General features: G+C 25.2%; 1 protein-coding gene and 1 pseudogene across 6 annotated transcripts in view; one reads left to right on the top strand and one right to left on the bottom strand.

Moving 5' to 3' along the window:
* Nucleotides 1–16,179, bottom strand: part of LOC145202136 (sperm-associated antigen 17-like) — a 38,489-nt gene that overhangs the window by 10,609 nt on the left and 11,701 nt on the right. For 5 of the 6 annotated variants that reach the window (XR_016451175.1, XR_016451176.1, XM_090083206.1 and 2 more), the window contains 11 exons: nucleotides 13,002–13,217; nucleotides 12,308–12,482; nucleotides 11,965–12,077; nucleotides 11,601–11,726; nucleotides 10,992–11,489; nucleotides 10,447–10,742; nucleotides 10,196–10,332; nucleotides 9,705–10,079; nucleotides 9,032–9,594; nucleotides 8,626–8,859; nucleotides 8,139–8,270 (listed from right to left, as the gene is read on the bottom strand). Coding sequence is in view for 3 of the 6 variants with exons in the window: in XM_090083206.1 (XP_089939332.1) it covers nucleotides 8,139–8,270; nucleotides 8,626–8,859; nucleotides 9,032–9,594; nucleotides 9,705–10,079; nucleotides 10,196–10,332; nucleotides 10,447–10,742; nucleotides 10,992–11,489; nucleotides 11,601–11,726; nucleotides 11,965–12,077; nucleotides 12,308–12,482; nucleotides 13,002–13,217 (2,865 nt within the window). In the remaining 3 variants the exon portion in view is untranslated. The remainder of the gene's footprint in view (nucleotides 1–8,138; nucleotides 8,271–8,625; nucleotides 8,860–9,031; nucleotides 9,595–9,704; nucleotides 10,080–10,195; nucleotides 10,333–10,446; nucleotides 10,743–10,991; nucleotides 11,490–11,600; nucleotides 11,727–11,964; nucleotides 12,078–12,307; nucleotides 12,483–13,001; nucleotides 13,218–16,179) is intronic. The other variant, XR_016451177.1, reaches the window with a different exon arrangement.
* Nucleotides 833–1,788, top strand: LOC149890901 (uncharacterized; annotated as a pseudogene).

Below are 16,179 nucleotides of genomic sequence, written 5' to 3'. Positions count from 1 at the left end.
CACCAGTTTCATTTCTCCGCACATCAAATTTTGTTTTATGTATATTCAAGTACGTATATGAAAATAAATATTTGATTAGTAAAAACCTCCAATCAAGTGGAAAAATATAGGTAAATCAAAATAATAAAAGAAGAATTTTTAGTTAAAACTATCTGCTATTTTTACCAAAATAAAATCGACATTTTAATTAAAACATACTTGCGTACACAACAGCTTAAATGTTTTTAAATGGAGGTAAACAATATGTGTGTGCTGTTTGTTTTAAAACTTTTGATAAAAAGTCTACAAAGCTTCATAAAATTATTAGAACTACAAAAGAAAAAATAAAAGCATTTATCTGAAAAAGCTATAATCAAAATTTAGCAAACCCATCCTCAAGTTATTTGCAGCAATTTTATAAGAATCTTTATTGTTTGGAAAAGAATGATAAAGAATGTTTTGATAAATGGCTAAACCAAATTTCTTAGGTTTTTATTCATGACTAATTAACTGTTTGATTACCTTTATTTGTTTTTTATTTTCAATTTTATAAATGACAAGAACTCATTTTACAGTTTTTATAAAAAGAAAGAACTTTAATCTCAATGAACCTTCATAAAATTGAAAGCAATTTTTTTTTACAGTGTATTTTAAGAACTTAGTGTGTTTTTTTATAAATAATGAAATAAATTTTGTACATTAACTTTTTATATATTTCTACACATAGACTGCTGGATTTGTGTAGTTATAATAATCGTTTTTAATTATGAACTCATTGAAATTCAGTTCTACAATTAAATATAAAAAATTATTTGTTCTACATTAAGATAATTTTTGTTTAGATAAACTGTCAAGTTATCAGAAGAACTTCAGATGTTTTAAAAATATCAAGATATTAATGCTTCTGAATTGAACCACAAAAAAAAGAAAAGGATGTGCTTAAAGTGTTATAGAGTTTTTACTTCAGGAATTGTTTACCTTTGTTGGAAAGTTCAAACTGTAAAAAATGTTGTTGATGCAGCATATGGGTTGGGATCAGCACGTGCAAAACATGGTGCTTCAAGTATCTTAAAAACCAAAATGAAACAGGAAAATATTTTTAGAGGTGAAAAATTCATGATTGCTACACATTTTAAACCATCGACCATAATAGCTGGGATTCAAGACAAAAAAAATGTCCGCGCTGGATTTAATTAAGCTTCTCTTGGAACAATAATGAAGCTTATTAAATGTTTAGAACTATTGCAGTATTAAACCAAGAAATGTGTTCTGTATTTAGAACAAGTCTTGGGTTTTGAAGTAGCATTGAAGGAAATATACTTAAAAAACGAAAGGCATTAAAGCTGAATTGAATAAACATTTTATTTGTAAAGAAGAAGAAATCTTGGAAGCTGTAAATCAACAGTTTATATAAAAGATATTGGTGAATTTATTAAGTTTATAATTACTGAAAGAAATATTGATTCTCTTTCTCCAATTGTAAGAGTTACTGTGGATTCTGGTCAAGGTTTTTTGAAGGTCACTATGAATGTTTTTAATCTGTCTGATAAAACTAGTAACCAACAAGAATTGTTGTTGCTATTGTTGTTGCTATATCAGAATACAATGGAAACCTTGGGAAGTTACTTGATCCTTTTGATCATCATAATATTAGGTATTCTGTTGCATTTGATTTAATGTGTGCAAACTCAATGTTTGTATTTTAAGTCTTGGTTCTCTTGATTACCATAACTGTAAATACACTGAAGCAGTAAAACCAAAACAATTGTTAAACTCAAATATATAACTTTCAGAAGATACCATGGCATTGGATTTAATGACAACAATGCCAACAGCTTCTTGGATAAGTTAGATATCCTTGTTCATGATATTTCTAATCAAGGAAAACTTGAGTTATTTCCAATAATTGAGTGTTTAAAAAGTTTCAGGCAAAGAAGCAAGCTACCTTTGGTGTAAAAATAAATGCTAATTATGAAATTACAGTTATAAAATTCAAGACATCTTATGCCAATTTGATGGAATATGTAAATAACTACTGGATAACTCCATGCAAAAGTAGAACAGTCATTCCACCACACCCCCCCCCCCTCAGATTTGCATTAAATTTTAACCAGTGGTACCTATCAATGAAACATGAAAAAATGCAAAGTTGAACTCCCATCTCCATATTGTTCAAAATTTATGATGCTTTGAAATAAGTTTTTGTTTGAAGAGAATATTATTGTCTTCTTATCGATGTGTTGCAAGAAAACAGTATTAGATTAAATAATTATTGAGTCTTATTTGTATATTCAATTTATTGCTAGAACATTAGGGAAATAATAATTTTGATAGTTGTTGCAAAAATAATTATAAATATGCGCTAATTGTAAACATGTGTTAATTTTTATGACATTTTTGAGGTATATTGTCTGGTATAAAAGAGTGAGAAAATTTGTAAAAATAAGTTTTTTTTTGATGAGAATATTGTGGTTATCTCATCGATGTGTTGTGAGAAAACTACAGTTTTAGATTAAATAATTATTGAGTCTTATTTCTATATTCGCTGTTGACTATTTGCCATTGTTAAGAAAATAATAGCAAATAGTCAACAGTTCTCAATTGGAATTCAACTAGGAAGTGAATGTCATCTGACAACATACAAACCCTTGCTTGGAATTGAATACTTTGAAGACATTCCTGATGATGATAAAGAAATAATAATGTGGAGGACTGGGCTATCAATAATCAATGTCAAATTAAAAACTTGTCTCATCATAAACATTTTAATTTGAACTGCTATGCAACTAAAGTAACACAATGCTGCAACCTATTTAGTGCTCAAAAAAAACTAGGAAAAGCATTTATAGCAGTTCTTTTTTAGCTAACCTTTTAAAGTTTAACATTTAGGCATCAAACGATCTCTCAGCTTTATAGATGTCTTTTTTAAACATTTTTTTAATAGATATTATGGGTTCATTTTATTTTACAGGCAGTATTCGTGAAATGAATTTGGATACAGCAAAGTCACTATGCAGTAAAGGGAAATTCATAGTATCAGGTGAAAAGCTTTGTCCACAATGCAGATATAAATTAGCATCAGGTGAAGAACCAGAAGTAAATGAGATGAAGATTGAAGATGTAGAGAAAGAAATTATGCTAGACTTAACAAGTTCATTGATCAAAAGTATTGTGTGTGAACTTGAATTGTCTTCTATAAAAGTTCACTCAGTCAAAGAAACTTTCACTTGGGAAGAGAAAGTTAAAAAAAGTTGGAGAAGCAGTTACTATGAAAATTGCAGCCGTTCTGAATGTCACTGAATCTGATCTTGTTACACCAGATAAGATTGAAGTTCCAAAGGAGATTCAAACAAAAGGTGATGATCTAGACTACCTTGTTGACTGTATGAAAGAAAAGCTTAAAGTTTCTAACAGATGGCAGCAACTTTAAATTTTGACATTAATCCCAAAATCTTGGTCTGTCAGAAAAGCAGCAAAAGAGTTTTCAGTTTCCAAAAGTGAAATTTAGAAGGCAAAATTGTTACATGAGCAAAAAAGCATCATAGCATACCCTGATGTAGTTAAACAACATTGAATCGGCTAGGATATTTTAAAACTTATAAAACTTTTTTACTGTAATGATGAGTATTCAAGGCAAATGCCATCTCAAAAAGACTACATAACTATTGGACAAAACAAACACTTGTCTAAAAGCTTGATTTTGTGTAACCTGAAGGAACTCTGTGCAGCATATAAGATAAAGTATTTCCCAGACCGCAAAATCAGATTTTCCAAATTTTGCAGTCTTCAGCCTAAATCATGCATCCTTTTCGGCCTAAAAAGTACACATTCTGTGTGTGGGTGTGTACAATATACCAAAATGTGAAATTTATGTTAAGTGCTGTAGGCCTTGAAAGGTCCTACCATGAAATCATTGAAATAATTGTCTGCAGCAGAGAATCGAAAGTTTGCATGATTCACCAATGCAAGTTGTCATGCCATACAAGCTGTCCAAATTTCTTACAACAGTATCTGACATCAAAATTTCCATTAAGTGAATTTGTTGAGGTTCTGTGTGAAAAGCTTAATAATATAGCTTCTCATTCATTTATAGCAAAATCACAATCAAGCTATCTAAAGCATCTTAAAGAGACAATTAGTACTGATAAGGCAACTATTCTGGGAGACTTTGCAGAAAATTACACTTTTGTAGCACAAGATGTTATGATTGGAGTAAGAAACAATGTTCCCTTCACCCAGTTGTCATCTATTACATGAAAGAGAAATTGGAGGCATCTTCTTTTTGCATAATATCAGATGATTTAAATCATGATGTTGGTTTTATCTATGAAGTTACGCATCACACAATTGATTATATCAAAACTAATCTTTTTCCCATGATAGGTAACACTACCAAAAGGTACCAATAAAATATCCATAATGGAGAACACAAAAAATGGCGTTTTCATTCTAAAGTTCAAAATAGCATATCTTTATGATAATTCAAAATACCAAAACCATATTTTGTGTTAAGGTGGTTTAACATCTCTTCTTTTATCTGAAAGAAATTCAAGCCCATGAGAGTTGGACAACTCCAGGAATTAGTGAAAGTGTAACCTAAGGTAAAAAAAAAACAGAAAATTTGACTTGCCATTTTAAAATCAAAAATTGACTACTAAAAAATTTTATTTGTATACATTTCTTTACATATTTGTATTCAGCAAAAATGGTTAGGTACTAATTTTCAGCTGTTTTCTTCCACTAGAATTTGAATTATTCAAAAAAAGGTGATGTAATAAAATCCATCTTGGCAGACGTAAACAAAAAATATGGCATTTTAGGCTAAATTTCAAAACATCATAAATTTTGAACCACTTGGAGTTGAAAGTTCAACTTTGCATTTTTTCATGTTTCATTGATAGCTACCACTGGTTAAAGTTTAATGCAAATCTGAGAGGTGGTTGGAAAATTTTAATTTTTTGTCTCACTTTTACATGGAATTACCCTACTATGAAAATGTTTCTTTAATTATTCCATGGAAAGTTCATATTGCAGTTAACCATATTATATCATTCCTAAAAAGTACCAAAACTGATAATGGACTTGGAATTTACTCAGGATAAACTGGTGAATCCATTCATCATGAGTTCAAAAAATATAGATTAGGTATGAGAGACAATAAAACCATGGAAAATATGCTAAAAAGTTGAAGTCAAGTGTTGTTGAATTTGCAGCATTAAATAAATTGTCTATATTTTTGTTACTGAAGTGATATATTGTTGACTTTGTGCACAATTGTGCTAAAAATTACTGTTCATTTTGAATAAATTGGATTTAAAATTATTTTTAAAACAAAAAAGCCTGATGATTCTTAGAAGAATATCTCCTCATTTGTGCATTGTAAGGTGCAGCCTTAATATTCAAAATTAACATTAATAAATCTATACCATTTTTAACGCACATCTTATATACGAAGACACTTAATACATAATACAATTAATTTAAGACATATTCATACATTAATTTTGTCTTAAAAACACGTGAAATACCTTTATTTCAATATAGCCAACCATGTACTAACCTTCTTTTTTCATTCAAAGATTAAATGCTTCTTTTTTTCATTATATCAATCTCTAAAGAGGTTCTTAGCTTATTTAACTAATATATTATTTCCCAATAATAATAATAATAATAATAATAATAATAATAATAATAATAATAATAATAATAATAATAATAATAATAATAATAATAATAATAATAATAATAATAATAATAATAATAATAATAATAATAATAATAATAATAATAATAATAATAATAATAATAATAATAATAATAATAATAATAATAATAATAATAATAATAATAATAATAATAATAATAATAATAATAATAATAATAATAATAATAATAATAATAATAATAATAATAATAATAATAATAATAATAATAATAATAATAATAATAATAATAATAATAATAATAATAATAATAATAATAATAATAATAATAATAATAATAATAATAATAATAATAATAATAATAATAATAATAATAATAATAATAATAATAATAATAATAATAATAATAATAATAATAATAATAATAATAATAATAATAATAATAATAATAATAATAATAATAATAATAATAATAATAATAATAATAATAATAATAATAATAATAATAATAATAATAATAATAATAATAATAATAATAATAATAATAATAATAATAATAATAATAATAATAATAATAATAATAATAATAATAATAATAATAATAATAATAATAATAATAATAATAATAATAATAATAATAATAATAATAATAATAATAATAATAATAATAATAATAATAATAATAATAATAATAATAATAATAATAATAATAATAATAATAATAATAATAATAATAATAATAATAATAATAATAATAATAATAATAATAATAATAATAATAATAATAATAATAATAATAATAATAATAATAATAATAATAATAATAATAATAATAATAATAATAATAATAATAATAATAATAATAATAATAATAATAATAATAATAATAATAATAATAATAATAATAATAATAATAATAATAATAATAATAATAATAATAATAATAATAATAATAATAATAATAATAATAATAATAATAATAATAATAATAATAATAATAATAATAATAATAATAATAATAATAATAATAATAATAATAATAATAATAATAATAATAATAATAATAATAATAATAATAATAATAATAATAATAATAATAATAATAATAATAATAATAATAATAATAATAATAATAATAATAATAATAATAATAATAATAATAATAATAATAATAATAATAATAATAATAATAATAATAATAATAAAATGTATGTAGGGAAGTTTCAAACCTGGCGGTTACTGTGGTTCACAATGCCTAATTTATAATTTTGAGGCTAATTACAAGATAACTTTAAAAATTAATTTCATAAAATCTGAAGATTTAATCGAAGATAATTATATTACGGAGCTAGATTTAATTTTTTCATGGAGAATCCATTTTTTATGCAAAAAAATCTTTAAAAACTGAAGTTTTTATAATGTTGACAAAAGATTTTTTTTCATGACTAAACAAGTTTACTTATGCTTTGCAAAGAAGCAAAAGTGTCAAAATTTTTTTTTTTTAACTCTTTAAAGTAAATTTAATGATTTATTTTAAAAATGATAAGGGTATAATTTAGACTTTAGGAAACTTTTTTTAATACTAATTTTTAGCAAAGTCATTTGTAAGTAAAATCTAAACATCGATGTTGTGTGTTTAAAAAAGATTTAATGTGTTTAAAAAAGAAATAAAAAAAAATTATAATAAATTATGGTCAATAGGATTTAATTATTATTGTTTTTTTTTTTTGATAAAATTAAGCTTTTATTGAAAAGTTCCACATTAAAATTATAGCAAACTAACAAGTTAGATCTTTGTGGAATTGAGGCTAATTACAAGATAACTTTAAAAATTAATTTCATAAAATCTGAAGATTTAATCGAAGATAATTATATTACGGAGCTAGATTTAATTTTTTCATGGAGAATCCATTTTTTATGCAAAAAAATCTTTAAAAACTGAAGTTTTTATAATGTTGACAAAAGATTTTTTTTCATGACTAAACAAGTTTACTTATGCTTTGCAAAGAAGCAAAAGTGTCAAAATTTTTTTTTTTTAACTCTTTAAAGTAAATTTAATGATTTATTTTAAAAATGATAAGGGTATAATTTAGACTTTAGGAAACTTTTTTTAATACTAATTTTTAGCAAAGTCATTTGTAAGTAAAATCTAAACATCGATGTTGTGTGTTTAAAAAAGATTTAATGTGTTTAAAAAAGAAATAAAAAAAAATTATAATAAATTATGGTCAATAGGATTTAATTATTATTGTTTTTTTTTTTTGATAAAATTAAGCTTTTATTGAAAAGTTCCACATTAAAATTATAGCAAACTAACAAGTTAGATCTTTGTGGAACTGCTGCTAACTTTCATACAAACTAAATATAATACAAGTGTAACTGCTTACTTGTTTAAATCAGAAAGGCTGAGCTCAATATGGTGCAAAAGTTAATTATTTTGTAATTTGAGAAGACAGTTACTTAAAACATTTAAAAACTCTTAAAAATTTATTATACCTTGACAAAATCAAAATATTTTTCACCAATAAATTCTATATAAGTAGAAATTCTTGTCCCATCCAGAAACTCTGTAACTGAACCTCCATCCTTATATACAATTACTACACCATCCTCTCGTGTTTTCAGCTCCTTCAAAATAAAAATAGAAAAACTATAAGCAAAACAAACACACAAAGAGTTTTTTAAAATTAATTAATATTTTAAAATGTTAAAACATTTAAAAATAACCTGCTTATTATAACAAACTTAGTAATTAGTAAGTTTGTAAAATGTTGTAACAATGTTTTTACATTTTTTAACATAAAAAGACTCTAAGTTTACATTATTCAAAATATTTACATGTAGTATAAATTTGACACAAAAAGTGTCATTACTAAGACTGAAAAAAAAATCAAATTTCCAATCCCCATCCTACCTTGTCCCCTTTTAATACTACTTAAAAATAACAGAAAAATAAAACAGCTAATAAAATAAAAATAACAACCTGATTGGTTTCTAAACATTTAGCATTGAAAATAGAAAGTGGATTAAGATTTTCAATACTATGATCTTTGATGAACTTTTGCTCACCAGAAGCAGATAAAAAATGCCAACCAATCAGATGATCATCAACTTGACTTCCTGTAGAGGTTAGAATCTCATCAGAACTTAGACTAAGGATAGACTTAATGATCTTTCCATTTGGATACAGAATTTCCACCATTTTATTACTCAGATACTATAAACAATGTTAAAATTTTCTTTACAAAATCTCAAATCTTTTTGAAAAAAAGAAATACTTTGATCGCTTAATTTGTAAATTAAAACTTAAATTAAAACCATTTCTGAAAAAATACAATAAAACAGAACAACACTAAACTAGCAAAGTTTAAGACTGATGTAATACTTACTTTAACAACAGCACCATCATCTGTAACACTACGATAAACTTCAAATACTTCATTAAGATTATCTAAATTAGTTGTCTTAGTATTTGGAGATGAATAACTCAATCTGACAATAAGATATCTTAAAATATTATCTAAATTATTGTAATCATTGATCAAAGCATTATGCACAAAGGTTATTCTAAGACCATTTGGAACTGTTAAATATAAATTCTCCAACTGTAACTTTTCTTGTATAACCTGTTTTATAAGGCTTTTGCGCTCTTCTAATTTTAACAAGTTTTCTTTTTCTTTTCTTAGCTGCTCTAATTCCTCTTCTTTTTTATTCTGCTTTGTTTTAGAACTTTTTGGATTTAGAACTGATACAGATTTCTCAATTGAGTCAACTTCTAACTCAGAAAGAATAGAACTAAGTTCTGAAGATAAGGACGAGCTTATTGTCAAGATCAGACCATCAGAAAAAGATGCTTTAAATGCTGAATATGAGCTGATATTTTTTCGATACTTTGGTAGAGCAGGAAGCTTTGGAACTTCTTGCAAATTAAAAGACTTTGACTCAAAATTATCTAAAAATAATTGCTACATAAATAATTGTTAAATAAAGTAATATGTAGGTCGAACTTGTAAAAAGTTCAACATTTCTAAACTTAATAACAAAGTATGCAAAGATGCGCACCACAATCATTTAAGTTAATCAATTTCTCTTTTCTAGTTTCTTTGTTCAGGGCATCAACTTCTACTTCAGTTAGAGGATTTACAAACTCCAGATAAAAAAAATTGCAACCTTTGATTACATTTATTCCAATGTATGTATTACCATTGAGGAAGACATTTTTTTCTATCTTAATACAACAATTAGTTTGTGGAAAAAGATACATGCATTCATAGTTTAAATGAAGTAGGTCATCACCAAGATTATAACCATAAAAATCATACAACATGTCTGGTCCCTTTATTGCCTCTTCAACATTCTTAATAGATTTATCTGTACTTAATAAATTTTCACTTCTCTTTTTTGAAGATGCTGAAGGTTGCCTTTCTGATTTCAAAACTGTAAATAAATAATAATTTTAATATCAAAAATTGTCTGTGGGCGTTATATGGCTATGGCTTTCATATGATATCTTTATATAACCTTGAAACTGTAAATTTGTTAACAAGAAAAACCTGGTTTTTTCAAATCTGGAGACTTTCTCTGATTATTTTTTCCACTTTTTGTTCTAACTTTTAACTCTTTATCTTTTACACCGCTCATAAGATGTTCATTGTCTACTTTTATCTCGGCTCTTGTTTTTAACCCATACCTAAATGATATTCTTTGCTGTAATTTTTTAGGCAATTATTATTTTAAGTTTTTTTAATAACTGTTAACTAAAAACATAATCTTATTTACAATCATTCAACTACAAGTTTTAAACCTGCTTTTGTCTTTAATAGAAAGAGATTCCTTTAGCAAAACAGTTAATTTATCAGTATTTTCTTCTTCCTTCTCAAGTAAGTTTTTTTTTTTCTTTATAACCCATTCTTTTATATCATTTGCAATATTTTGTAAATAACTTCTGAAACCAACATCTGAATGCAACCATCCACTCCAAGAGATTTTATTGTACATGCTTTTATTACAAGGATTATGCATTATCAACATCAACTTATTACTACCATAACAGTAATAGGTTCTTATGTAAGGTCTTAGCTCAGAGCATTTATCAAGTATCTGAGAAGAATATCCAAATTTATAAACGTTAAAATTACTTGTAAAATTTTTAACAATAAAGCTTAAAAAAATCTGTAGTACCAAATTGTTAAAATAGAATTACACTGACCACACATCTAAGCTGCAATAAAAAAATAGTAGTCTGTTTTGAAAACAACACCATAGTCTTAATAATATTGATTTGGACACTATTTCAAGTTATTTTATAATTATGTAAAATAAAAATGGTGAAACTTTTACAAAAACAACCTGATATAAAACGCTTGCTTCAAACCTCTCAAGCCAACAATAAATATCTAAATTTCGTAATGATATATTAGCTTCCTGAACAATTTTTTTGTTAGAGGCAGCATAATGGGGATGATCCCAAGAGCATGAAATTTTTTCATATTGTTCCTTTAGATTATCACATTCTATTACATGGCCTTCATCTGACATTGACTGAAGTGGAAGAGATTCAAATATATATTGACATAAAGCACGTTCAAAATTTTCTTCACTAATATCCAGGCTAGAACAATTCTTAAAGAGCTGCTTTCGGCTTGTTAAAATTTCAATCCATTTTTCTTCCTTAAATTTAAAATAATTCATAAAGTTTCCATAAGGATGAATATTTCGCATTTTCTCTTCACGTTTTTTAAAATAAAGTTCTTCATTAAAAATATTCATAAGATATGTTTTAGCTATATCTCCATGATACACAACTTGAGGCTTTTTGGGTAGGTCTTTCTTCTTATTCCAACATACCTAAGATAGTAAAAAAATGTATGATTACTCATTAATTTAGAAAACAAAGTAGGAACTATAAACTTTATAAATATAATTAAAAAATCTGTAAAAAGAAAGAAAAATCCTTACAGAATTGTTTCTACTTCCAATATGGCCTAAAATATTTTCCAAATAATTTTTTACTATTTCATCAACTTCTTCTGATGAGGAAAGTTCTTTATAAAGGGGCTGATGCCCATCAACCAAGATAACAACCTATAACATAAAATAAAAATTTCAAAATATTTTTTAATACTTGATAATAGAACACTTGCAACAAACTCAACATATTTTACAATATGCAGAACTATTTAGTATAAAAAGTTACGCATGTTAACAAGAACATAACTATAAAGTAACAGAGCTTAATACAGTAAAAAAAGGTTTGATTAAATTGACATTTACTAACAGAAAAAGAGAATCTTCAGAATACCAAGAACATGCTGTTTTTTACCTGCTCTAGAAGACAATCTAAAATTATGTTTACAGTTTCACCTTGCATGGGAACATGATTCATTAACTTATTGTAATAACGCAGATCAGTAAATGGTTGGTTGTTTCCTACACCTGTATGATAAATAATATTTTTATTTTTACTTCATAATCTTTAACAAAAATTTAAAAAATGCCAAACTATAATATTTAACTTTAGATGCTTATATAGGACTTTTTTGCAACTTGATTGCACATCATTCTTATCAACTAATGTAGGTCCTTTTTTAATTAAATAAAAAAAAATAAATCAGTAAGAAAAAAGAACTATTTCAAGGTTGTTAGTATAAATTGTTTTAACATACCTGATGACTTAGCAGGTGAAGTTTTAGCTAACAGAGAAGGAAAAAGACATTTAGGGTTGATGGACACATCCTTGACATTCATAAAGTTTAAATAAAGTTGATAGTCTTCATACAGCTCTAGACACTTATAACAAAGTTCAGATAATCTGTCAAATAACCATGCTGCAAATGTATTCTTTGTAGGTTAAAAGTTTAAAAAAAAAATTAAGATTACTACTATTAAAAGGAAATTATTGTTGTTATTCTTAAATATAAACTAAAAATTCATATTTACTCATGATTATAACAATTTTATTTAAGGGATGGTTTATAGATGAATAACTTATTACTTATAAATAACTCTTTAAAAAATTGAAAATGACAATAATTTTTCTAAATATAATTTACATTTAACATGATTTACGAATTTTAATATGACAGGGTTGGGACACACATTAGCTTGTATATGTAATACAATTAGCATTTGAGTTTTGTGGATTTTAAAACTGTTTGATCTGGGGGTGCTTAAAAATGAGATACTGATATGGAAGAAAAGGAGTGGTTTGTTTTAAGACAATATATTTAGTAATTGAATAATGAAGAAATTTGAAGTAATTTCATTTAAATTCAATGTGATCAAAGAGTAGAACAGAAAGCAACAAATGTAGAGAAATAAATTGTACTTTTAAACAAATATATTTATAAATTTCTTTACTTTTTTTTCCTGATCAAGCATGTTAAGCAGCTGCATGTTAAGCATCATTTCTTTCTCTGGAAAACATTCTTCAGGAACAAAAAGTTCCAATACTGCTACATTACGTAATATACTATTAAAATCAGCAGATTTAAACAATGTCTCAATTGTTTTCCATAAATGGTTTAAATTTTGGTCAACATCAGATGGACTATCTACAGCCCTCATATCATTAATCTAAAAAAAAATTTTATTAAATCTTTTAAAAAACTATACCATAACAAGTTTTCACTACATATTATCCATTTAAAAAATCTGCAGTGACTCAATCAATAGAATCTTCAATACGATTTAGTAGTTATGTGCAAGTGTAAGATTAACACATAACAAGAAATTTTAATATCAAATAAAATTTCTCATTAAATCTTATTCATCTTTTAAAAAATAAAGTAAAGTATATAATTCTAAAATAATATTGTCTGTACAAAAAATAAAACTGCTTTTATAACAAAGCAAAGTTTTACAAAAAAAAATTATTTTCTAGAAAAATCAAACTCAAGATTGTAAACTAGCATTGCAATAAATAGTTTGAGCCTGACTTTTTGAAAATTTATTGAAAACAGGCTAAAAAAAAACGTTTGCATATTGAAGGTTCATTGATCATGAACTAAAAATAAATTGTATTGCAAAAACTACAGCCTACTGTTTTACAAAATATTGTTACAGTATTTTTTCCATACAAAAATATTTCAGATGTTTTTCAAGTTAACTTTTTAAAGAATTAAATGAATATAGTAATATAGCATTTTTAGAAAACTAAGTTAACAGGGATGTCTTACTTAAGCATCATACCTATAATACTTGTATACTTTAAGTGATGTTTTTAATAAACTTCCCATCTTTACATAATGCACAAATGGAAAGAGAATAAAACTGATGGTTATAAAATAGAAGACTTAAAGTTCAGAAATATAGTGTTTGTAGAATAAAAATGACATTACATTTAAGTTTTTCTTTTTCTAAAAACAAATTTATCTCTTTTACCAAAATCTATTTGTAAAGGAGATAAATTCATTTTTAGAAGAAAAAAAAAGTTAAGATGGAACCGGGATTATGGAACTGGGAAAAACCTGGAAATTGCTCATAATATCCCATCATGGTATTGGTTTTTATTTACAAAAAAAAACCTTATGCAATAATTAAATGATTTAAAATTTTATTAGTCTTTTAATTGTTGTGTTTGAGTTTTAAATAATGCTTTAAATTTTTGGGTTGATTTTTTAGTTAATCATTTTATTAATAGTATGTATGTAGTATTCAATTTAATGTGTAAATAGGTAAAGGACTAAAACTACCTAAAGATAAATCAATGGAATGGTACAGGGTCTATCATCAACATGACTAAATTTGGGAAGAAATTAAACATAAAACTGAAGAAAAGAAGCAAAAGCATTTCATTATTTCATTGGATGAATTTACTTCTTCAAAAAATTAATGATATACACACATTAATGTTCATAAGCAAAACAGTCATTAGGATGTCATTCTTAAAAATCATTTGGGTCAGTTTGATATGGATGTTGAAACTTCAATTGCTTGTGCAGTAACAGATGGGGTTTTAGTAATGAAAAAAATGGGCTGATTGTCTGCATTGGAACATCAGCTTTGCTATGCTCATTTACTTCAGCTAGAACATGGAAAAGAACTTACAATAATAAGAAATTGCTAGACAAGATGGGATTCAATGTTAGCCATGATCGATAGGTTCCTTTTCTTGCAAAAAGCAATTAGCGAAGCTCTTTTTGTATTGTCAACTGTGTCATAGAAAAATGAGTCATAGAAAGGCTAGAAGTAGAACTAGTCAGCTTGTTACATTTTCTCTATGATTCCAAATGCTTAAAAGAACAAGATGATTTGCTTCTAATGTCTTCTAAAAAAGTAATGCAAAAAAAGGCAAAAGAATTTCACCAACTGTTTCCAAACCAAGCTTATCAAGATCATATATGTCAAGTAGTTGGAGATCAAAATACAAAGATTGTACAAGATTGTACAAGAAAAAAACAATATCAGAAAAATCGTAAAACTTCATACAAGAGTAAACCTGTGTAACCAGCAAGAAACTGCCAAATATTTCATCATTTATTGACAAAGAGTTAAATGTTTTTGCAGCAACAGAGGTTCGAAATCCAAATCTTGAGTTACTCTACAATACCCTGCTGACCATTCCAAAGTAATCCAATTAAAGACCAAGACAGGCAGTAAACAAATAGAGTTCAACAAAGTAGTTCAACAAATTATACATTCTTGAAATGTTTAATTCTCATAAACTATGAGGAATAAAATGTCCCTTAGGTTTTAGTACACTTTCTTTCACTACAGCTATGTTTTTCAAGTAAACACTTAATTAACAATGCACGAAATCAAAAGAGTTTCTTCATTTGAACAAATATTTTGAACAAATATTTTGACCAAATATTCCATAAGGATTTATATCTATTACAGAAAAACTTTCCACGTTTTTGTAAAAAGTTTTAATAAAAATATTGCTTTGAACTTTGTCTAGCATTCAAAACTTACTAAGGACCCAATTCAAATCTACAAAAAATACAAGTAAAAAAAAAAAATAATAATAATAATAATAATAATAATAATAATAAATGTTTGCTGTAATACTCAATGCAGAGAGTTGAGTATGGAGTTTAACAACAGTAGTTGTTAGACTATAACAGCTTTTACTTAAGGTTAAAATATAGTTAATTTGTTTTTAATCTGCCATAGGAGTTTTTGAAAATGTTTATAGATTTACTAATAGAATGTTAATAATTTAATAACATACTAATAGATATTTGGTTATTAGAACCTGTGGAAAAATTAAATTCTGTAGCATAAGGTCTGGATGCCAGATATGCAAAAAATATAAAGGGCTCTAGATTCAGTAAATATATCCTTGGAATAAATAAACAGATCCAACAAATATATTTGTTTAAAAGAATGTTCAAAGATGCTAAAAAAAACAGATCTGAGTCTGCAAAATAATAAAATGGTACCAGTTACCAAGACAGGACCTGCAAAAAACAATATATAAACATATCTAGAACAGGAAAAAAATAAAATAAAATGATCAGAACCCTGATTTTACTAATTTCAATATTGACAATTGTTACCCAAAAAATTTCACATTACGAGAAACTTTTATGGT

The sequence above is a fragment of the Hydra viridissima genome, unplaced genomic scaffold (assembly GCF_058129835.1).
Source record: "Hydra viridissima isolate aposymbiotic clone 2 unplaced genomic scaffold, HvirCarnegie_v1 scaffold_3, whole genome shotgun sequence".
NCBI lineage: Eukaryota > Metazoa > Cnidaria > Hydrozoa > Anthoathecata > Hydridae > Hydra > Hydra viridissima.
This window is presented reverse-complemented; position numbering and strand designations above follow the sequence as displayed.